Below are 25,371 nucleotides of genomic sequence, written 5' to 3'. Positions count from 1 at the left end.
ATTATTATTACATACTGCCCTAGACTCTAAGTTCGAGATGAATAATTACCAGAATAACACTGGAAATGTTTGCAGGCAGATGTTTATAATGAGATGACAGAAAATAAATATTGAAGCAAATTTATAAGAATTTACACACACACACACACACACACACACACACACACACACACACACACACACACACACACACACACACACACACACACACATATATATATATTGTTACATAGCCTATGATTTCATCATCCTTTGTGTAATTCTAACGTACAGTGTGCTGCCTGTTTGATCACGAGCGTGTTCTGCCTCGGTCCCCCCCTTCTACCGTTATAGTAGAGTAAGTCGTCCTTTCTGTTGTTCAGTGCGGGATTGTCAGCTCTTTGTCCCCATGGCTTCATTTGCGCGTCCTTCTTACAAGTTGTATCAAGCTCTGCTGGCCCCTATATAATGAGCTCAGTCTCTGCATCATTGCCACTTAGATCTGCTCCTCATTTTGTTCACATCTCTGTCCTCCCCTGTACAGTTATTATTATTGTGAGTTTCTCAGGAAGTCTCCAACCATCTAGCAGCTGTGTGATTTGAGTATAAGTGTTATTGCATTATGCTCTTGTACTGTATAGCATAAGGTGTTGATTTGTAGGCCTAGTAAAGTTTTTGTAATTCATTTTGTTAGCCAGTGGTAATAATAGCTTGTAGCTGTAATTATTTATCTTGCATTAACTGAGCATTACCCAGTGTATTTTCATTTTATCAGGGCTGACTTCAATAAATTTACTCTTGCTAATTTCGTGTTAATGGAGGCTATTGCAGTTAACCATATAATTATTTAACCTGTTTTTTGCCATTACATTATCCTTATGAGTCCTGAATGTTTTGTTGTTAGTTTGAGCATTAAACTTTAACTTGTAATTTTACCTAACTCTTTTGTTTTGAACCTGGAACTTTACGGGACAGTAGTGATATTTAGTATTCTCACTTAAAGTGTACATTTTCTTTCTCTGTTCCGTAACATAAATTTGGCGACCTCATATCAGGATATTCAGGATATTATCATAAGGATATTGCTTGATATTTTGTGACTGTTACTTATTCAGGATGTCTACTATTACTACACTTGATGAAGCCAAAGATTTTTTGTCAAATGTGCAAACAGTGTGTGATGTAGAAAACAGAACAAAGAATGAACTTAAGCTTGTTGCTCAACAATTGGGAATTGCAGTTCACTCTCATCATTCTAAAGATCAAATTGTTGGCATGATTAATAAAAGCTTGTTTTATGTAACTCCTCCAAATGAGCAAACGCAGATTGAATTAGCTAAGTTACAGCTAGCCCTGCAGGAGGCTCGTGTTAAGGAGGCTGAATTTCAAGCACGTGCTAAGGAGGCTGAGTCTCAGGCTAAGGAGGCGGAGTCTCAGGCTCGTATTCAGGAGGCTGAATTTCAAGCAAATGCTAAGGAGGCGGAGTCTCAGGCTCGTATTCAGGAGGCTGAATTTCAGGCAAATGCTCGTATTCAAGAGGCACAGGTACAGGCTCAGGCACAAATTGAACTTGCTAGGATTCAGGCAGACCATGAGTATCGCATGAAACAAGGTGGAACTGGATCATCTAGCTCTGATGATTTTGATGTGGCTAAAAATGTTAAACTTGTCCCTCCTTTTAATGAATCTGATTTAACTATTTTCAGTTGTTTGAGAGGGTAGCTACAGGTTTTAATTGGCCCAAAAAGTATTGGCCAGTACTCCTTCAAACTGTTCTCACCGGTAAAGCTCAAGTAACTTATGCATCTTTGCCTCAGGATCAATCTGATAATTATGATGTAGTTAAGAGCTTGATTCTTAAGGCCTATGAGCTTGTTCCTGAAGCCTATAGAGTAAAATTTAGGACAACTTACAAGCAAGATAAGCAATCCCATGCTGAGTATGCAAAAATCAAAGATCTGTTAGAGCAGTGGTTAAATTCTAAGAATGTGGATTCTGATTTTGGTAAATTTAAGCAGATGATTTTGCTGGAGGACTTCAAGAGGTGTATTTGTAAAGATGTAAGCCTATATCTTGATCAGAGAAGAATAGATAATTTGTCTGATGCTGCAGTTTTAGCTGATGAATATGTTCTCACTCACAAGAGATATTCTAAAGAAAAAGGGAAAGCTGAGAGTAAGTACGTTGCCTCTACTCAGAGTACAGGTAACAGCAAAGAGAATAAAGATGATGTTTCTCAGGAAGTAAATACCAGCTTCACCTCTAGATTTCAGAAAAGTAAATGTACTTATTGTGGTAAGCTTGGTCATACTACGGAGAAATGTTTCAGGAGACAGCGTGATGTGAACAAAAAGGAGTCTTTAAATATTCAGTCAATTGGTCTAGTGTCCACTCTTGAGAGTTCCCAGAATTCTTTAACTGAGTTGACTGAACCTGCTTTGAGGGGTAACTTAAATTCTCATGATGGAGCTCCTCTTTTGAGCAGTAACGTGGGTGACACTCTCAAGAGTTCATGTGCTAATTTCCTGTCTGATGGTTTTGTCAGTCCTCTGGACAGTAATGACAGGAAATCAGTTAAAATATATCGTGATACAGGTGCTTGCCAATCCCTTATGCTGACCAGTGTTCTAGGCTCTAATGTTAATTCATCTGATGAAACTGTAATCTTACAAGGTGTCGGGAATAATTACTTCTCTGTCCCTCTGTGCAGAGTGAATTTAGAGTCTGGTTTTGTTCATGGTTCCGTTATGGTTGGGTTGGTTGAGACACTCCCAATGTCAGGTGTAACTTTCTTACTTGGAAATGATATTGGTGGAAGTCAAGTATGTCCAGCTCCTCAGTTGTCTAGTGAGCCAGTGGCTGCGTCCCAGGATTGTGATGTCCCTGATGTGTTCCCTGCATGTGCTGTCACTAGGGCTAAGTCTAAAGTTATTGGTGACTTAGAGGATAATGATGATGATGATGTTATCCTAGCTGACACTTTTCTTGCTAATTTGGACCACTCACCAGATGAGGCAGTATACCCGTAGTGTTGATAATTTGTCTCGTCAAGAGTTGGTTGAGTTGCAGGTTGCTGACCCTGAGTTGAAAGGTCTAGCTAACTCTGCTTACAGTGAAGAAGAGTCAGCTGGTGCTTCTACTTGTTATTATGTAAAGTCAGGAGTACTTATGAGGAAGTGGAGACCCCCAACAACATCAGCCGACTGTGAATGGGAGGTTGTACATCAAGTTGTCATCCCTCGTGTTTGTAGGCAGGATATCATTAGAGTGGCTCATGATTCCAGTTTGGCAGGACACCTTGGAGTGAGGAAGACTGTGGCACGCATTTTGAAACACTTCTACTGGCCAGGTATCTTCAGGGATGTTTCCTGGTATTGTAAGTCTTGTCACACTTGTCAAGTTGTGGGGAAGTGTAATCAGACCGAAAAGGTTGCACCTCTAGTTCCCATTCCTCCTTTTGAGGCGCCTTTCACCCGTGTGTTGGTGGATATTGTGGGCCCTCTTCCTAAGACTTCTTCAGGATTTTCTTATGTGTTGACCCTGATTGATATGGCTACTCGTTATCCTGAAGCCATTCCACTTAGAAATATCTCAGCAAGGAACGTGGTTAAGGAAATGCTAGGGTTCTTCACAAAGTTTGGTCTGCCCAAGGAGGTACAGTCAGACCGGGGAAGTAATTTCATGTCAAATGTTTTCAAGCAGTCTCTGAAAGAGTTGGGCATCACCCAGATCACGTCTTCAGCTTACCATCCCCAGACCCAAGGAGCGTTGGAGAGATATCATCAAACACTCAAATCGATGCTCAAGAAATACTGTTTGGAACATCAGAAAGACTGGGATAAAGGTCTTCCATTTGTTGTGTTTGCCGCAAGAGAATCTCCAAATGAATCACTGGGCTTCTCACCTTTTGAACTACTGTTTGGCCATGAAGTAAGAGGACCCCTTAAGCTACTCAAGGAATGCTGGCTGTCGGAGGAAGATGACGTCAACCTGCTGGAGTATGTGATGAAGTTCAAAGAACGGCTGTCCACTGCTTTACAGCTGGCGAGAGAGAATTTAGGAGCTGCTCAGGAGACGATGAAGACTTGGTATGATAAGAAGTCCAGGTTACGCCACTTTCAGCCAGGAGATCAGGTTTTGATTCTGCTACCAGTTCATGGGCAACCTCTTCAAGCCAAGTTTAGTGGTCCTTATTTCGTGGAGAAGAAACTCAGTGATGTCAACTATGTCATCGCCACACCAGATCGTAGAAAGAACAAGCAACTATGTCACATCAACATGCTAAAGTTATATCACAGGTGGGACGAAAATAATCCAGTCTGCACTGTAGCTGTTCCACCCGAGTCTGCAAGTGAAGCTCTCCCATGCAGTATGAGCCTGAGTGATAGTTTGGGGAAGAATCCTGATATCATGAATGATCTCCAGACTAAGCTTTCTCATCTACCTCCCGAGGAAAGGCAGGAGTTTTCGGCATTACTGCAGGAGTACCCGCAAGTGTTCCGTGCCACTCCAGGAAGAACCACTGTGTTGATGCATGATGTCGATGTTGGAGACGCAAAGCCAATTAAACTGCCTCCTTACCGTGTGAACCCAGTGAAAGTTCCTCTCATCCAGAAGGAGCTTGGCTACCTGTTGGACCACAAGATGATTGAGCCCTGTCAGAGCGAGTGGAGTTCTCCTGTCACTCTAGTCCCTAAGCCAGGTGGGTCACAGCGGCTTTGCATTGACTACAGACGTGTTAATCAGATAACCAAAACAGACACTTACCCTCTCCCTCGCGTGGAAGATTGCATAGACAAGATCGGAAAGGCTAGGTACATAAGTAAGTTTGATTTGTTAAAGGGATACTGGCAAGTACCTATGACTGAACGTGCTAGGGAGATCTCATGTTTTGTAACACTAGGAAAGACTTTTGCATGTTCCGTAATGCCATATGGTATGAAGAATGCACCAGCCACATTTCAGAAGCTCATGAATGTTGTAACAGAGGGTTTGGCAGGGTGTGTTGTTTATATTGATGATGTATTAATCTTCAGTGACAACTGGAAAGATCACCTATGCCATGTCAGTAAATTTCTTGAGCGTTTAGTTCAGGCTAATCTTGTAGCTAATTTATCAAAGTGTGAGTTTGGTCAAGCTAAAGTTCAGTACCTCGGGTACGTAATTGGTGATGGACATGTTGCACCACCAGCAGCTAAGGTTCAGGTTATAAGTGATCTTCCCAGACCTAAAAGTAGGAAAGAGCTACAGATATTTTTGGGAATGGTAGGTTATTACAGGAGATTTGTTCTTAACTTTTCTATTCTTGTATCACCACTTACAGACCTACTGAAAAAGGGAGTTGAATTTGTCTGGACCGATAACTGTGAATCCTCTTTCAACAAACTTAAAGCTATCCTATTAAGTCAGCCAGTGCTCGCTACTCCAAATTTTGCTAAGCCTTTTAAGATGGCTGTTGATGCAAGTGATACAGGAGCTGGGGCTGTTTTGGTGCAAGAGGATGATCAGGGTATTGAACACCCTGTATCTTATTATAGTAAGAAGTTCACTCCACCTCAAAAGAACTACTCAACTATTGAGAAAGAGCTTTTGGCCTTGATTTTGGGTTTACAACATTTTTCATTTTATTTGTGTTCTGGTTTTGACCCCATAGTCATTTATACCGATCATAACCCACTGAAATTCCTTAGTAAGTTTAAAGATAAAAATTAGAGATTGACAAGATGGAGTCTACTTCTTCAGGAGTATTCATTAGACATACAACATGTCAAGGGGAAAGAAAATGTTATTGCAGATTGCTTATCTAGACTTTAGACAGATTGTTTTAGAGTAATAAGAAATTTCCTTTGTAAATTTCTTTTTCTTTGTGGGGAGGTGTTACATAGCCAATGATTTCATCATCCTTTGTGTAATTCTAACGTACAGTGTGCTGCCTGTTTGATCACGAGCGTGTTCTGCCTCGGTCCCCCCCTTCTACCGTTATAGTAGAGTAAGTCGTCCTTTCTGTTGTTCAGTGCGGGATTGTCAGCTCTTTGTCCCCATGGCTTCATTTGCGCGTCCTTCTTACAAATTGTATCAAGCTCTGCTGGCCCTTATATAATGAGCTCAGTCTCCGCATCATTGCCACTTAGATCTGCTCCTCATTTTGTTCACATCTCTGTCCTCCCCTGTACAGATATTATTATTGTGAGTTTCTCAGGAAGTCTCAACCATCTAGCAGCCGTGTGATTTGAGTATAAGTGTTATTGCATTATGCTCTTGTACTGTATAGCATAAGGTGTTGATTTGTAGGCCTAGTAAAGTTTTTTTAATTCATTTAGTCAGCCAGTGGTAATAATAGTTTGTAGCTGTAATAATTTATCTTGCATTAACTGAGCATTACCCAGTGTATTTTCATTTTATCAGGGCTGACTTCAATAAATTTACTCTTGCTAATTTCGTGTTAATAGAGGCTATTGCAGTTAACCATATAATTATTTAACCTGTTTTTTGCCATTACATTATCCTTATGAGTCCTGAATGTTTTGTTGTTAGTTTGAGCATTAAACTTTAACTTGTAATTTTACCTAACTCTTTTGTTTTGAACCTGGAACTTTACGGGACAGTAGTGATTTTTAGTATTCTCACTTAAAGTGTACATTTTCTTTCTCTGTTCCGTAACAATATATATATATATATATATATATATATATATATATATATATATATATATATATATATATATATATATATATATATATATATATATATATATATATATATATATATATATATATATATATATATATTAACGGACCACCCTGTATATCAAGGTCACTGGTATCACCTTCACAGCTCCCAGGATGTGCTCCGTCTTTTTACCATTCCTAGTTCTTGCCACGGCCTCCAGCTGCTCCACTGACTGACACACCACTAAGTACCTGGAAAATTCAACAAGCAAGTAGCTCTCTGGGAGTACCAAATATATAATCGGGTATTTTCATTTTGGAGGGGTTGCAGTCTAGTCTGCGTGAACTAAAAGGGTTAGATATAGCCTTACATAAAAATGATGTACTGAGGCTGAGAGAGATAGTGGAGGTTGTTTCTGTTACGCCTCTGTCGGATATAAAACAGCGCTTAAGCATATCAGAGATAAGCAAAACATACCAAGAATCTGGGAAACAACACACTTCCTATTATCGCCATGAAGTGATGGTGAGTAACGTCAGAACAGGAGAAGTGTATGCTAGAAAGTGTGTACCGCTTCCCTTGCTCTGACCAAAGCTAACTTTAATAATGACGCGTTTTTCCAAGCGTTTTAAAACCAGTTCCTGTCCAGATAGGTTCAAATAAACCCTGCATCATGGGCAAGACTGGCATAGAACAGTCTCGATTACTACTTGTTCACAGATGTGTTTCGTGGCATTGACTGAGTCAGGAGTTGACAGTGGCTGAGGGTAAACAGCTTATATCACAAAGATATTGTAAAAAATCATATATCAAAACTGACAGACAATACTAACACTATGCTCATTACGCTTCCCGACTAGACAGAATTACATCAGTCTCTGAGTAACCAACCATATTCACATTGATAACTTGCACGGTATTAACCACCCTGAAACGTACTCGTACTGTAAGATCAGCAAAAAATTCCACCATCCGTCATAAAAAAAAAATAATAATAATAATAATCCATGTGGCTTTAATACCCATCAGTACAGATAGATCCCCTGATGGTGATATCATCTGCAGATACACCAGATGTTTATTTCTGGCTGCAGATGAATAACATTAACACCTGACTTGTGCTGAAAGCACTGGTGACCAGCTCCTCCCTGGCATAACATAATATTTACAAAACACCGGGGTGTGGTCGGGGCACCACGACCACAAGAGAGTGAATTGTACCTGCCGTGGTAGTCCCAGGTGTGGTGGTGAGTGTTGGCGAAGGTGACGAGAGGCTGTGGTTGGTTAATTAGTAACAGGTAACCGCTACACGCAGACGACACCCACATTATCCCAGCCAGATCATTCTCACTCCTCACCAACACCACCTGAAAGCCAACAGTAGCATGACGCACACTATCCCAGCCAAGTCATTCTCACTCCTAACACCGCCAAGCGAATACGATCTTATTATCCTTTGTTTCAAAGATCGTATAGTATTATAATCCTGCAAATATTCTACATTAAGCAATATACCATTAACTAGACTAAAATATACTGACGATGTAATCAGTCATAATTCTAAAGATATAGCTAATATACTCATTGGCTAACAACCTGTCTTGGGTTAGGTAGCAACAGCAACAGGTCCCGCACCACAACAGAGTACAGGTCACCTGCGTCGTAGGCCAGCACCAGATTACAGTCACTCAGCTCCTGTTGAACCACAACCGCCAACAGACGCACCAGGGATGCTGCTTCTGATGCCTTCTTGTGAGGATTTAGCTCTGTGTGTTGAAGCGAACCATTGCTTCGAGGAGTTTCTAGTCCTAAGGTGATCCCTTCAGCGGTCACTATATTTACTGCATGGTCCCCTGACTTGTTAAGGTTCAGTTTATTCCTGCATAACCGTTGAGTACATATCTCTCTGCCTGTAGACTTTGGCATCTTGCACCGTGCTGAAGACGTGAAAGTCAGCAGCCATAGCAGGAGCTTAGGACCCATGTACCTTGATATACCTGAACAGAAAAGAAATTGCAGAAGCTTATGTGCCATTATGTGAACAGTAAACCCAATCATCTCCCGAATGTGAACCCTAACAGACCCCAGAAAGTTGGATCACCTTAACCAACTAGACCACCACCAGGCGTCCATTATGGCCACCATCCAACTTATGGATTTCTCTATTTCCCAAGTAATCCATTAATCTTGTCACTCAGTGCACACCTAAAGGTAGCGCTGCATCAAGTGAGTGGACGCAGAGCTGACTGAAATCGATATCAGCACACGTATGAGAATCTCCCATCGCAGCAGCTCTTCAGCAAGCCACACCGATCCAAGACTTTTTTCGAGGAGGGATAGTATTTCAAAGGCCCGTGTTTTTAGCAGGCCCCAGGCACCTCTTCCTTACTCTACTGTTTTTTCTTTTACATGACCTAAAATTGTCATCTCTCCATCCTGAATGCTGATCTCTCCTTCCCGAATGCTGGGCTATAACATGAGAGTAACGCTAGAATATGTTGCTTGTCACAAAGTAGTGCTATGAATAGGATATAGAGCTATAGCATTGTCCTTTTCTCCCACTGAGCTACGTCAAACAATCTACAAAATTACGAAAATCTAGGCCAAGTAAGAGTAAAATGAGTATAGGTTATTTCCTTACCTCATACGTACAAATATTTTATTTTATCTTATTCATGCGATATATGCTGATGTGAAAAGAATATAAACAACACAGAAGAGAGTACCTAGCTGTGAAAACTAAATCGCTAAGAAAGCTGTGCTATGGTGCCCCCTAACCTGACGAAAATACAGCCGAATAAATAAATGAATGAATAAGGTAAATAAATAAATAAACAAATAAACAGGCCTAAGCATTATACGAATCTGTAAAGCTTTACAAATGGCCTTAGTATTTTGTAGGTCAACAAAAATTAATATAATGTAGTAGTTGGGGGTGTGGTAAGTGAGGGCGCCCGTCATCCATTCACTTGCTGTAGTGCTGCCTTCAGGAAACTCAACACTGAGTGACAATCCAATGGTTTCTTGTAAACCAGGGAACCATATACTACGCTGGGTGTTAATGAAATGACGCCTGGTGGTTTAATGGGCTGAGACATTCCAACCGGACGGAGCCTGTAAGAGTGTTTGAGTTTATTCCTCACATACTGTAAATACCGCTCAGGGGTTAGTGAGGCTGGTGACCATTATCTTAAATCTCGGGAATGAGTACCCTAGCCCTGGGTTCCTACACTTCTAATGAGAGAGAGAGAGAGAGAGAGAGAGAGAGAGAGAGAGAGAGAGAGAGAGAGAGATTGGATGATGGATGGAATGGATAGATGAAAATCTACTCTTGAGTATTTTCCCGCCATTTGTGTACTGCGACATGTTTATGGTTAACCACCCGACACAGACTGGCGAAGCATTACGACATAAATGTGGCTGACAGCAAACACTGAATATTGCTGAAAATTAACCAGTAAATATGAAATCCATATTAATTTCTTGAATTTACTGATCAAATATATATATATATATATATATATATATATATATATATATATATATACCTCGTCCTAAATGGCGGGGCTGGGCAACCGCGTCCCGCGCACCTACGGTCCTGATATAGCTATGAAGGACTGAATGATAACGAATAGTAAAATAATCCGCCTTTAAACTGAATACAAGTCCAAAATTTGTCCGGTATTAGAAGTAGTAATAATAGTAGTTGTAGAGTTGCTGCTACAGCCGCTGGAGGATGCTATCAGGGAAACATTCCAACCATCGCTGACCAATGGTCACATCCCCACAGCAGAAGAGAAGGATCCTCTAGCACTACCACCCAGGGTGGGAGGCCTTGACATTATGAATCCAACAACCATGGCGGCCTGTGAACATAGAAATTCACTCAGGCTCACTGAATCTGTCTCATAAGATTTGTTCCCAAACTGAGCCGAGTGAAATCGACAAATTACGGCAGAAGATTATAATGACACAAATAAGCAAAAAGCGGGAAGCAAGACAAAAGGACCAACTGCAGCACATAACGAGGATCTTACATCAGACCAGTGCAGAAGAGTTGAAATGACACAGGAGGTTGGGGCATCGAACTGGCTGACAACCCTGTCTCTCAAGGCAAAAGGCTTCGACTTCAGCAAACAAGAATTTATTGACACCATAATCCTAGGATATGCGTGGCCAATAGAGAACCTATCTCAACAGTGTGCCTGTGGCACTGTCTATGATGCAAACCATGCAATGGTTTGCAAGAAGGGAGGTTTTGTGTGCATTCGACATGACGAAGTATACGGCCTCAGTGTAAAAATGCTACAGGAAATATTCCATGATGTCACCATAGAGCCAGTTCTGCTCCCCCTACACGGTGAGTACTTCCACCACAAAACAGCAAACACATCGAATGATGCAAGAGTGGATGTCAGTGCTCGATGTTTCTGGACACGTGGGCGGAAGGTTTTATTCGACATTAGGATATTTGATCCTATGGCAGCATGTCACCGAGAACTGTCACTCGAGGCTGCACACAAGAGGAATGAACAAGAAAAAACAGAAACCCTCAAAGAAAAGATCCAGCATGTGGACCACTGTCGATTCACCCCTCCTGTGTTCACATCAGGTGGGATGGGTCCAGAGGCCGTGAGATGCTACTCAAGACTGGCAGAAGTTCTTCCTGAGAAGCATCAACCCCAGAGTTCTGTTATGGCCTGGATGAGGTATCGACTGTCATTCTCCCTCGTGAGGTCTGCACACCTATGCCTCAGGGGCACCAGATCATCAGTCCTCAGGCCTGTCTCTCTGGCGGGTATGGATTAAGAATCAACTGTGGTCGAGAGCCGCATCGACCAGCGACTCCAGTAGATTATTGTATTTATTAGCACTGTAATGTTAGGGAAAAAATAAAGTAATAAAAGTAATAACATATGGTTGGTAACCACAGTCGTTGACGTGTTTGGGGCCAACGGATGGTATTATGAAGGTCAGTGTTAACCTTCACAGTACAGAACTGTATTATGAAAGTTGGTGCTGATCTCCACAATATAATTCCCAGCTGGGTGGAGGTAACACTATTTTTAAAAAGTAGTAGAAGCAGCAGCAGCAGCAGTAGTAGTTGTAGTAGTAGTAGTAATAGTATTAGTAGTAGTAGTAGTAGTAGCAATAGTATTAGAAGGAAGAAGTGGAGGAGGAGGAGTTGTCACCTCGGGTTTGTCGGAAACGTGAACTCGGTGTACTGCAGGCTGAGGTTGCCTTTCTCCAGCAGTCCATCCTCCTCCTTTTGGGAGATAGAGAGAAAACTGAGGGACGTTTATATAATCGGGCAGTGGAGCCGCCTGATTATTTCGTGGGTGAAGGCGTCCCTGCCCAAACACCTAAAAAAAAAAAAAAAAGCTTGTAGTGGAGCGAAACGACGTACGAGTATTTGCATATTTTGTCCTTGCTGTTAACATTGTATTTACTTCAGGGTAGGTAAGATGTCATCAGTTAAACGGGTTAATGAAGGTTGCCTCTAACTCCTTCAGTTGCAAAAGCCTCCCATTTGCTGCATAAAAGGGTCAGGAGGAAGCATAATTAGAATGAAAACTGGGTCACAGAGGGGAAGGGTCGACCTCATCTGTTAGAGAGGCCATTCCAGTGATGAATAAAATCCCTTGCCGTTGGTCACAATAACAAAACACATAGCAGCTAAATGGTGTTGGGGATGGCCGCCTTCATGTGGTGGCCTGATGTAACCCAGCTGCTTCTTGACCTTCATTCTTTCAGTCTGATTATGTATTCTCATTTCATACTTCACAATTATGCTGGAGAGGGACGCCTTCATTTGGTGGCAGCGATACAACTGGGTGGTTTCACTGCCCGGTTATTGAAACATCCCTCATCTCCCACCTCGTCACCCAAAAGGACGACGGTGGACTGCAGGAGCACAACTTCATCCTGCAGTCCACTGGGTTCAAGTTCAGATGAGACTGGGGTTCCGGCTGCTACCACCAACAGTGATATAATATGAAGTTAGGCAGGTTTTTCATTAGCGTAATAAGTGTGTACGGTGACCGTCGCAGTAATTAAAAGAGAGAGAGAGAGAGAGAGAGAGGGAGAGAGAAGAGGGGGGAGAGAGAGAAATTAATTATAATAAAAAGAAACCAATCTAAGTTAGTCTTTCATGATGTGAACGAAATGTTTTGTTGTTAATTCAGAATATAATAATTAAAGAGATTATATATGATAAAAGTCTTTCCAAAAGTTGATATTTTTCCTTTTTTTTTTCGGGGGGGGGGGGGGTTGCGTGAAACAAGATGTAAAAAAAAAAACTATACTTTTCCACCATACCTTGGCCCAGATTTTCGTTCTTTTACAGTCTATTCCATGTACCTCAGTGGCAGAAAAAGACAATGCTGCTGTTGTAAATCCTTTCTATAGCTCTTCTTCGTGACTATCCTCTCTTTAGCGCTTCTTTCTGGCTAGCACTGCGTTTTTGTGTTTATCTCTTGTTGCAATTCACCATTCAAGATAGAGAGATGGCAATTGCAGGCCACGTTAATGAGAAAAAAATGTATAAATGATATGACTACCATTTTCACTCTAACTTGGCCTAAAATTACCATCTCTCCACGGTTAATCATGAGTTATAACAACAGATTAACACTGGAATATCGTGCTAGTCATGAAGAGGTGTTGCAACGATGCAGAGCCGTAGTATTGACTCTTTCCGCTACTGAGCTTTGGAAAATAAGCTACAAAAGGACGAAAATCTTAAACAAGTTAGAGTAAAACGAGATTTCACGTTCGTCTTTTCCAGGTTAATAAGCCATTTGATGTCAGGGAGAATGAAACATGCGCGGTTGAAAATATTACTCTTTTTACCGTAAACTGGCTAAAAACTGCTTTCGCTTCATTTTGAATGTTAAGTTGTGGCAGCTTCCCACGAGAATATGATGGTAGTCACGGAAAAGTGGAAATGGAAAAGGTATAGAACTTTAGTAGTATCAGTTCGTCTCTTTCCATCCTGAATGCTCAGTTATGACAGTAAATTCACACTAGAATATGATGCTAGTCACGAGAAAGTACAATGGAAAAGGTTTAGAGGTCTAGTATTATCAAACTCTGCCTCTAGTTGTTGAATGCTCAATTGTAATAACAGTCACACTAAAATACGATGCTAGTCACGAGGAAATGCAAAATGGAAATGATGTAGAGCCTTAGTATTATAAAATTCTGCCACTAAGTTATGAGAAATATGTTACAAAAAGACCAAAATCTTTAAGTGTTGTAAATTGGCCACGTGCGATTTTGGGCTACACGGAAGCTGAAAATATCGACACTGATACAAATTGTGCTGAACATAGATGTATGTCACGTGAGAGCAGCCTTGACATAATATCAAGTACCTGCTGAACAAGGTTATGTTTCGACTTAGCTGCAACTAAGGAAAACAGTAAGCATTTTCTCAAACGGTCTTAAAAGACAGATAGTCATCAATATTGTACTTTCCTTATTTACGGCTAGCTCAAAGCATAGCATTGTTTGGCAAGTACTTGGTGTTATGTCAAAGTTATTTTCACACGATTTTTTAAAAGTCGCCATTTATGTTAATACTAAGAAAATTATCATTGTCAATATTTTCAACTCAAAAGTGGTATATTCCGTCAAACTTTTTACCACAGTGCAGTTGGAAATACACGAAAATAAGAAACAGGTGTCTACAGTACAGGTTGGGATTGTGTCCGAGCCAGGGAGGCTGTATTCTTGTTCGTTTTCGATTATGTTTCTGGAAAAATTACTGGTATAATTGGAAAGACTTTTTTTTTTTTTCTGAGTTTAAGAAAGGTACGGCATGTCATGATTTGCCTTATACCTGAGGGGAAAACAAAAGTATTGGCGCTGTGTTCTTGCCCTGAGGATTGTCCTTTCGATTTTCGGTTGTTTATGTGGGTTTTGGAGGAAAAGCCAGGTTCCACTGGAAGACTATTTTTATGACAAGTTCAGAAGAATAAGACATGTCACAATTGTTTGAATAGGTGAAAAAAAAAAAAAAAAAAAAAACAGCGAAGTTTTAGTGTTCCTCAAACAGGGAAAATTTCCAAGGCATAAAGAGCACGAATTTTGCACACCTTTTTTAGGGTGAACGGCAACAATCATAAAACTTGGCCGACAGTCTTTCATCACTATCGTGCCCTGTCTTTAACTTTTTTCATTCCTCCCTGAACGTCAGAGTGTATTTTATTTCTCTTTTTACACTTTTTACATTTTTTTTTTTACACTTTTGATATGCGCTTCCTACTGCAATCACATAAAAATATCATATAACACCCTCCACCACCACAGACGACAGGGAAGCGTCGATGAAATTTTGCTCATGGCTGTAGGTGTCTAGTATTCTCGCTCGTTTCGCCCGCCCTAACAAACTACGGGATTAAAAAAAAAAACTAATTGGGTCTGAATGAGATGAAAACCATTTCCAGCTACGTCTATGGCCTGGTGTCTCTTTTAGTTCCATAATCTAATTATAATCCTGGCATCTGTACACATTATATTTTGCTGCAGGGAGGATTTGTGGACTGAATGGGGTTATATCTGGCTTGCAGTTTTCGAACAAGAGAAGTTCAATTCTCGGACTGGCGAGGTTCCAATTTCGGGCTGGTTGGGGTTGTTTTCTGATGGGATAGGGGGTGGGGCAGACCAAGCTTGTGATTTTGGGGAGTGGAGGGGTTAGATCTAGCCTTCACTAACCACCCCATTGCCTGAGGTCCTTGCTATGCTAAAGAAAATCATTTGGAGTTAAGGAACAAAATAAATAAATACATAAATAAAGGAACTGTGCCGAGGGGATTCATTCAACTATACTCTATTTACTCTTACTTGGCCTAAAATTGCCATGTCTTAAAGGCGGAGGTGTAACAATTTTAACGCTGGAATACGCTACCAGTCACAAAAAAGTTCTATGGAAAGCCTGTAGAGCCATAGCAGTCTTGTTTCTCTGCCACTGAACTACGAGAAATAAGCTACAAAAGGACGAAAATCTAGGCCAAGTTACGGTGAAAGATCCTCAGCACCTCACCGTAGTAGACACCGGGGCACAGTACGACGGTGGACCTCCTGCCTTGTCGAAATACCAAAGAGAAGTAAGTAGAGTGGTGGGTGGAGGTTTTTGAGAGTGGCTTGTGGACCCCGTGGCGAACCAAGCTCTTGTTAAAGGTCAATGTATGTAAATGAGGCGGAGCTAGAGAGAGAGAGAGAGAGAGAGAGAGAGAGAGAGAATGCTATATAACATGCATATTACAAAGTATATATATATTTTAAGGGTCAAGACTATACCGATCTGTCTGTCTATCCATGTGTGTATGTATCTGTCTATCTATGTAGATAGATAGATAGATAGATAGATAGATCAATAATGAATAATTGTGATGATTAATCCAAAAGTAATTCCTACAACATATATGTTTTTTACGCAAAAAAGAAAGAGTCAAACACTGAGAGTCTTCATCAATTTCCCCTTCCGAAGAAAACCAAGGAAAAAGACATCCAGATTCAGTATCTCTTAATTTGGAGGCGCCTGGACATCTGAGTTTGTAAGACTGGAGGTCATAAGCAGTGGGAGAGACAGATCCAGTAACAGTGACAAAACAGTTAGCAAAATATATATACCCCAAAGAATACGTATTTTGCCGATTCAGATAAATCATCGGCTTAGGATTAGAACAAAGTAATATCTTCCCAATAATGCAAACTTTATGTTCTATTTAATTATTGTTCATTTATATTTATATCTATTTATCAACTGCGTCCTTAATAATCACCTCATTTTTATGAGGAATAAGATTTCAGATTTCAAGGTCAGGGTCAGTGAACGCTTGTGGATGAATATCAAAGGAAACAAAAGACTGTTCACATTACGCGTCTATGATGTTGAAACTGAAATTTGATATTTGTGAAAAATTAGATTTTTTTTTTTTAAGGTTAGGTTAATGAAAGCCACATTGTGTGATTAGGAAATAATAATAATAATAATAATAATAGATAATAATAACAATAAAATAATAGCAGAAAGAACAACAACAAAAACAACATAATTAAAGCAATTATAGCAACATTATCACAGAGGCTATATCTATCATATTAACCATCACTGTTGTTTAACGTAAAGTTTGGCAACAGGGAGACTTTCCTAAATAAAATACCGTAAGAAATCATACAGCAAGAATACGAGAGAAAATGCTTCGTTAAAAATATTCTATGTATGTAGTGTATAATGTCCTGGCGCCTTAATCTCGCAAAGGGTGGCCACAAACAATTCTGATACATCCTTCTTTAGTTATAATTTCCTCATCTAGAATATTGACACAGTATTTTTACTTTGAATTCCTTCCTGTACATTTCTATATGGCATTTTATTTTGAATTCCCTCGTCTATAATTTTGATACAGCATTTTTACTTAGAATTTCCTTATCTACAATTATTTTAGAGCATTTTACGTAGAATTTCCTTACCTACTATATTCATAGATAATTTTTACTTAGAATTTCCTTATCTATAATTATTATAGAGCATTTTACTTAGAATTTCCTTATCTACAATATTATTATACAGCATTTTTACTTTGAAATCCCTCATCTACACTTTTGATGTAGTATTTTTACTTAGAATTTCCTTATCTACAATTATTAAAGATCATTTTACTTAGAATTTCCTCATCTACAATTATTACAGAGCATTTTACTTAGAATTTCCTCATTTACAATTATTATAGAGCATTTTTACTTTGAACTCCATCTACGATTATGATACAGCATTATCACTTTGAATTCCCTCTTCTAAAATTTTTATACAGTACTTTTACTTTGAATTCCTTCCTGTACATTTTTGATATGGCATTTTATATATTTCCTCATCTACAATTATTACAGTGCATTTTTACATTGAATTTCTCCCTCATAATTTTGATGTAACATTATTGCTTTGAATTCTCTAAGTTACGGCCTTTCCTCCTGAGTTAATTTGGTCCATATTCACGTCAATTAAGAAGCTCCCAAACACCTCTTTCTTAGCAATTTATTTTTGGATATGGCTGATTAATATGAAAGTGAATGCTATTTATGCTGAGAGTGTCGGTAATTGAATGATTTAAATGACACAGAAGAGGACAGTAAGGAGTAATAAATAAAATAAATCGCTTAGGAAAGGGTGTTACGGAACTTCCTTAACCGACGAGAATACATACCTCTGAATATTGTCCTTCTCTTGCCAGGTGATACTGTTTATAACGCTTTAGAATATGATGCTAGTCACGAAGAAGCTCTACGGGACATATTTATGGCTTGTTGTGTACTATATTCACCATGACTATACTCCTTTTATTCCGTCTTGGACTAAAATTTGCATCTCTCCATCTTCAGTGCTGACTTATAACAATAGATTAACACTAAAATATGATGCTAGTCACGCAGAAGTGCTACGGAATACATGTGGAACAATAATATTGTCTTAAACTGACACTGAGCTGCAACAATTAACACCAGCATATGATGACAGTCACAAAGAAGTGCAACGGAAACGATGTGGCGTTGTAGTACTGTCAGTCTACTACAGTTGTAACAAGAGATTAAGGCTAAAATATGATGCTAGTCACGAAGAAGTGCTACGGAAATGATGTGGTGCCACTGTACTGCCAAAATGCCAATGAGTTCCAACAACTGAACTATATGGTGCAGTAGCGATGTCCTATCCTGCCACTGAGCTACGTGAAATAAGCTGTAAAGAAAAAAGACGAAAATTGTGGCCAAATTAATGTGAATGTACTATAGCTGCCTTTTTTTACATGTTCAGAGACTGGAATAAAATAAATGTATACTGTATATACTGTATATACATATACATGCATGAGGACACATTTTGTAAAGTGATGGTTGATGGTTGTCTGAGTGATTCGTTTGAAGTCAAGTCCGGAGTAATTCAAGGTGGTGTTCTATCGCCTTTACTATTTATATTGGTCATTGATTACATTATGAAACGCGTTGGAACAGAAACCGGTGCAGGTATACTTTGGGGAGAGAACAGGAAACTTTTGGATTTAGATTATGCAGATGATATAGTTTTGATTTGTGATGGGCCAGAAGAGATGCAGAGAGTGTTGGACTGTTTGGTGAGTGAAGGTCGCAAGGTGGGTTTGGTTATTAATTGTGGAAAAACTGAAATAATCAATATGAATATGGAAAATGCGCAGGAATGTGTAATTGGAGGTATGGTTGTAAAGCAAGTTGATAGGTTTAAATATTTAGGTACTTATTTAGCCAAGGATGGTTCTTTGAACTTTGAATTCGAGGAAAGGTTAAAGAAGGCTAATCAGGCAATGGGAATGCTTAAAAATATTTGGAATAATGACAATTTCTCTGTGCATACAAAAATCAAACTTTATAAGGTAATGGTTAGGAGTATCTTAATTTATGGACACGAGTCTTGGTACAGCACAGTGACTATGGAAAATAAATTCTTGGCGTTTGAAAATAAAGCACTTAGAAGAATATTAGGAGTTAAGTGGTGGGAAAGGATACCAAATAGTAGAATTAGAGAAATAACGGGAGTGCAGCCGATCGATGAATATGTTAGATTCTCACGATGGAAGTGGCTAGGACATGTGTATAGGAGACAGGGAATAGTACGAGGTACACCAGGGTGGGTGGCACTTGGTAGGAGAGGTAGAGGAAGGCCAAAAGAGACGTGGGTGAGGACAATGAGACGGGAAGCTGGAGATGAGTGTTGGGGAGATCTTGAGGAGTTAGCACAAGATAGGATGTGGTGGTGTGAGTTCATCGAGGCCCTATGCATCCCCGAGGGTGCCACAGGAAATGATTGATTGATTGTATATACTGTAGGACCTTTTAAGTCTGCAGCCGTGTTATGGCTTTGGTACTGATAAAGTTTACCACCATGGGAATTAACTGACGGACACATCTGAGGAATCTGGCTGGGAATTCGGCCACATCGGGGTAGGCGGTGGTTGAGTTGATAGTGAGGTGGTCTTCTGTTCCAGTGGACGTGGATTCAAATCGCGGGTGGGGAAGGGAACAGTCTAGGTATTTCATTTAGCAGACTGTACTGATCTACCATAAGACCAGCCGACATGTCATAAAAACACCCCTGCTAATTACAGTACGCCAGTCGGTGTACTAGAAAGCCCAAGCATATATTCAGTATGGACGGTGGGCGTTAGCGTCGATGTGGTGACGTGTGGAGGTGTTCAGTTCGTAGGAGGACTGCTGGGCCTCAGGGAACGGACTGCTACGTCTGTACATTGAGTCGGACGTATAAAAGAAAAAAAATAGTTGTCAGCCTTAGAGATATGGTAGTGCCTCGTCGGGCAAGGAGGCACCCCAATACCGCCTCCAAAGCGATTTATTTTTTGATGTGACTGACTAATATCCTCTTGTACGTTATTTATGCAGAGTATGGTGATGTTTGAAGGTTTTTTGTATCACAGAAGAGGAGAGCAACTACTTAGGAAAAGGTGTTAGGGAGCTTCTTTAACCGACGAGAATACGGGCCTTGGACAGGAAAATAATGTATAGCAGCATCACTTCTGATTATTCATTTTATAGTGATGCTTGACTAATATACTTCTTAAAATAACGAAAGTGACAATAGTATGCACCATATAGATCTACTGATAATATTTTTAGGCCTGCATTCTCGTCGATTAAGGAAGGTCCCTAACACCTCTCCTTAAGTGATTTATTTTGCTTATTACACCTTACTGTCCTAGTCTGTTATATAAATCCTTCCAATATCAGCATAATCTGCATAAATAACGTACAGAAGGATATTAACTGGTTATATCCAAAAATAAATCGCCAAGGAAGATGTGCTAGGCAGCTTCCTTACCCAGCAAAAATGCAGACCTTTGTGTTTCAATAAATTTAAGAATACAAACACCAATTCAGTGACAGAGTTAGTGATCGTCGTACCACTGGCGCCTACGATAGTTAAAAATACCTCTCCGTTGGTCACATTTGGTCTGAGCAGCAGGAGAAAGTTCTTGGTATTAGCCCCACTGTTTTCCCAGTTTCGTCTGAAGAAAATCTACAACTGGCGAAAAACAGTGAAAACCCCTATCTTAACCAGTATGTGTTTCAGAAGGTTCGATTTCTCCGCTATGATTTCGTTGGAGTCTTGTCTATCTGTACACCTGGGCCTCCGGGTGTCATGTCAGAATGACTGGTGTTTAAAGTAACATTTAAGTCGCTTAAAAGTGAACCCCCAAACAGCACAAAATTACACCGGAATACTGAGGATTTCTTCTTCCAGGTCTAAATCTTATTCGTATTATTTGTTATGTTGTTCGTGGTGGTGTTGGCGGTGGTGGAGGTGGTTGTGGTGATGGTAGTAGTAGTGTTGTTGTTATATTTTTACATCATTATTTCCTCCGCCAGCGAACTTGGTAGGAGGTTATATGTTCAACCGTGTCAGTCTGTGTACACGATATCTCAAAATATTTTTATCGGATTTCAATAAACCTGGGGAATAGGTACCTGAGCAATGGGTGATGGAGTAGGTGATTAAATTTTGAGGTCCACTGGGATCCTGATGCAAGAAAACCTATACATTTTATTGGCGTTGATGGAAATTTAAGTTCTCTAAATGCTTTCTTCTTCCTCACCTTTGTCTTCATTATTATTATTATTATTATTATTTTTATTATTATTATTATTATTACTACTACTACTACTACTACTACTACTATTACTACTACTACTGCTACTACTTTACTACTATTCCTACAACTACTAATAGTACTGCAGCGATGAAATCTCACCTTACTGCATATTGGCACATTTCTATCTCTACTTATCAGCGCCACATTTACAATCCCTCTATTCCTAACCCAGTGAGGCCGGATTTATTTTTTTCCTGTCCAACAAATTTCTTTAGCTATGAAGAGGTTGAATATACAGTAACCCCGGGCTCACCTCACCATGAAGCCGGTAGACTACAGGCCAAGTTTGTCCTTCCTCTGCAGCCCACCATCCTCTTTTCGGGGGATAGATGAAGGGACAGACAGATGGATATTTCTTACTTATTTCCGCACTGGAGGTGAAAAGCTGGTTAAATCTCTATCAGAAAAACAGAGATGTATGTGTGTACTATCTGTAGTGGGGGTTCCGGTAATGACACTACCACTCTAGCTCCACACACACACACACACACACACACACACACACACACACACACACACACACACACACCCTATCGCCATGAAGGTCAATGAATGCAAATGGGTTGATAGTTTCCTCAGAGTTTCCGCTTTTGTTTTCTGTGTGGCTCGGAAAACTACACACACACACACACACACACACACACACACACACGCACACACACGCACACACACACGCACACACACACGCACACACACACGCACACACACACGCACACACACACACACACACGCACACGCACACGCACACGCACACGCACACGCACACGCACACGCACACGCACACGCACACGCACACGCACACGCACACGCACACGCACACGCACACGCACACGCACACACCACACACACACACACGCACACGCACACGCACACGCACACGCACACACCACACACACACACACACACACACACACACACACACACACACACACACACACACACACACACACACACACACACACACACACACACACACACACACACACACACACACACACACACACACAGGTTTAGAGGACACAATTTAGTATTTACAGGATATAATTTAGTGAGTTTTTACAGGATATAATTTAGAATCTACAGTACAGTAAGTCCTTTACATTAAAGCACTGCCTTACATTAACAAAATTAGTATTCAGTCTACAATCCCTTCACCTGGAGTAGCCAGCATTGCTAGCTGCGAAGGTGCGCCCCAAAAGCTCAGGGTTCTAATCCTAGCTCGAGCAACTGGTGTGTCTCGACTCATTTATCCATGCAGTTTTTGTGGTTTAGTAGGTAAAATGAGTATGTTGGGTAACACTTAAGGAAGGTAACTGTTGTAACCTGGATAATGCAGTGGCACGGTGTCCCAGGTTAGTGAGTGAAATACCCCCCTCCCCCTCACCACCACAGGCCCAAAGGCTTATCTGACGGAGATGAGCACCACGACAAAGCGCCTCATGGTGTCTGTCAGCATTTTTTTTTTTTTACGTGTCCGACTCTGGGCAAAGGCTTCAGGGCCTATTTTTCTGGGGCAGTGACCTATCCCAAGGCCCAGTAGTCCTCCTGCACCTCCACATTTCACCACTTAGGCTCTAAGACCCACCATCCATACTGAATACATGCTAGGGCTGTCTCATACAGGATTGGTGTGTTGCTATTAGCGGGGGGATTTTTACGACATGGCGGCGGGTCATCTGGTAGACCGGGAAAGTCTGCTTTTTTTTTTTTTTTGGAAAATTCAAATTCTTAAACTGTTCCCTGTCCCAGCCGGGATTCGATCCTTGGTCCATTAGGACCGCAGGCCGCCTCTCTACCGAGTCTGCGTACCTACGGACGATTATGTTCAGCTCACATCGACGTGAAGGAGTTACATATTGTACGTAGCTTTAGGGAACCTTTGCAGTGTAGGGTGAAAAATAAGTTGACGTAGCACATTCGATGCCGGCTCGTTCCTCGGCAAATGGATCTTTAGTAGGAAACGTAAACACAAAGTCGTGATCAACATTTTGCTGATATTTACTGCTTTGTTTGTTTTCTTGTTGATATTTACCCCACGACGTGGTGGGGCAGGGCAAACAGAGCTCGTCAGAGAAAAGCAGAGCTAAAAAGACAACAGGCATTAAAAAAAAAAAAAAAAAAAAAAAAAGGAGGCGGCAAGACAGAGAAGGTCGAGCGTAAAGGCCCTCTCCCATTTCGGCGTAAATAGGCACGATGAAGCCACGATGAAAATCGTGGCCGAAGTCGGTGATGTGTCGACGACTCTGACCAATTACGCCGACACCAGTACGACAAAACGCCGACATCTCGGCGGAGTATACGATATAACCGACGACTAGTAGCCGACATATCGCCGATATGTCGGCGTAATGCGCAAGCATTATTCTAAATTCAAATTTTAACGGTTTTTTTAACGGCGATTCAACGGCAATAAAGGTACAACGGCGGCGTGCTGTCGACGATGTATCGTCGATGTGTCAGCGAATGCATCGCACGCACCTCACAGACAAAACGCCATGGCCATCGCAGGTGCCTCGCCGTCATCGGCGTATTTAAGGCGATTAATCGACGGTTCATCCGCGAAATGTCGGCGATATATCACCGACATTCATAAGATGAAATATTACTGTCGCACAACCCGGTACGTATCGTACGGGTTACGTAGGCTATGTCGTATTAACCTCACCGATGCAGCGCCGATACATTGCCGATGTTTCGCCATATGACCGTATGACATCTCAACAGTTTTTTTCACCGCCGACGCCTCGCTGATGTCAGAGATCATACGCGGTTTATACGCCGGGTAATCGCAGACGTTGCCAAGGCATCGCTTTGTTGTCGATGACTAATCTGCGAAATTTTACAAAATCGTGGAGGGCCAAGACGTTTTCATGCAGCATGAAAACGTCGTGGCCCCCCACGACAAATTTCCACCTCGTGCGACGTATCGGTGACATGCCACGAAGGGACAAGATTTTGATCACGAATACCCACGATTAGGGATTTTTGACACATCGTGACTTTATCTTCCCCACTTTCGCCGAAGTGGGAGAGGGCCTTAAAGGAGGCAGAGGGCAAGGTCACAATCCGCAACGACTAGAGCACGATGGAAGCCGCTCAAGTCACCTCATCCGAATCGTCAAGATCGGTATACTCAGAGTCCCGATCTAGATCCTCGTCGATTTCTATATCCCCCGAGTCACGTAGGCGAGATGGACAGCCAAGATCAGTGGCCTACTTCATCTGATCTACGACCTTGAACAAGCCACGTTCGAGTTCGGCAGCGAGGAACTCACGAGCAGCTGCAGGATCAACGGCAGCTGACTCTGCAAGATGGGGAGGCAAGATCGTTACGAACTCAGGGCGCAGAGGCGAAGGATCAGGGACAGCCTCAGGTGTAGGGGAAGAGGCAGAAGGCACGGCAACAGGCGTGAGGCCCACACCCTCAGCAGCAGATGGAGAAACTGGGGAGGAAGGGCCCTGAAAGTCCAAAAGATCGAAAGGAACGGGTGAGGCAGCCCTTTCCCCCTCAGCTACGGGCGGCAGGGGATGGACCTCAGCAACGTTGGTGATAATTTCCAATTCCATATCCGTGGTCGGAGCCGGGTCGGTGATCGTGGAGCCAGTCGAGCCAGTCGCCCTGTTGAGGGGACCATCCAGTCGCAGCCTTTTCCGCGGTGTACTGCGAGGCCGAGGTGGACGTGGCCGTGGCTGCGGCTGTGGCTGTGGCCGCCGGGGACGACGCTCCTGACGAAGGGCTAAACGTGCATCGCCAGTATAGCTCCGGTGGATGGCAAGGCTAGGTAGTCCGTTCTCCTCGAAAATCTGAGGAAGGAGAACGCGCAAAACAGCCTTGTCACCCCCACTAAAAGCCTGTGCCGTAGCGACACACATCGAAACAAGGAGTTTCGTCTCCCCAGAACACCCAGGACCGCGAGGCCGGCGTCTCTGGGCCATAGGGCGCCGCCGTGCATGGGCAGAGCCCTGCACAGCAACACCCTCTGGCCCAGTGACATTCCTAGCCTCAGGACCCTTAGGAGACTGA

At 41.6% G+C, this 25,371-nt stretch overlaps 1 protein-coding gene across 1 annotated transcript in view; it reads right to left on the bottom strand.

Annotated features, from left to right (window-relative positions):
• The window catches only part of LOC145390884 (ionotropic receptor 21a-like), a 68,239-nt gene extending 59,307 nt beyond the window's left edge, over nucleotides 1-8,932 (bottom strand). Inside the window, exons 1-4 of the mRNA XM_080265624.1 lie at nucleotides 8,854-8,932; nucleotides 8,245-8,645; nucleotides 7,870-8,015; nucleotides 6,806-6,899 (exon numbers count right to left, since the gene is read on the bottom strand). Of these exons, the coding sequence (XP_080121750.1) occupies nucleotides 6,806-6,899; nucleotides 7,870-8,015; nucleotides 8,245-8,645; nucleotides 8,854-8,932 (720 nt within the window). The remainder of the gene's footprint in view (nucleotides 1-6,805; nucleotides 6,900-7,869; nucleotides 8,016-8,244; nucleotides 8,646-8,853) is intronic.
• Between the last annotated feature and the right edge of the window lie 16,439 nt (nucleotides 8,933-25,371).

This window comes from Coenobita brevimanus, chromosome 16, assembly GCF_032717465.1.
Source record: "Coenobita brevimanus isolate Jiangsu-jjx chromosome 16, ASM3271746v2, whole genome shotgun sequence".
Lineage (NCBI taxonomy): Eukaryota > Metazoa > Arthropoda > Malacostraca > Decapoda > Coenobitidae > Coenobita > Coenobita brevimanus.
Note: the sequence above shows the minus strand (reverse complement) of the source record. Positions and strands in the feature narration are given on the sequence as shown.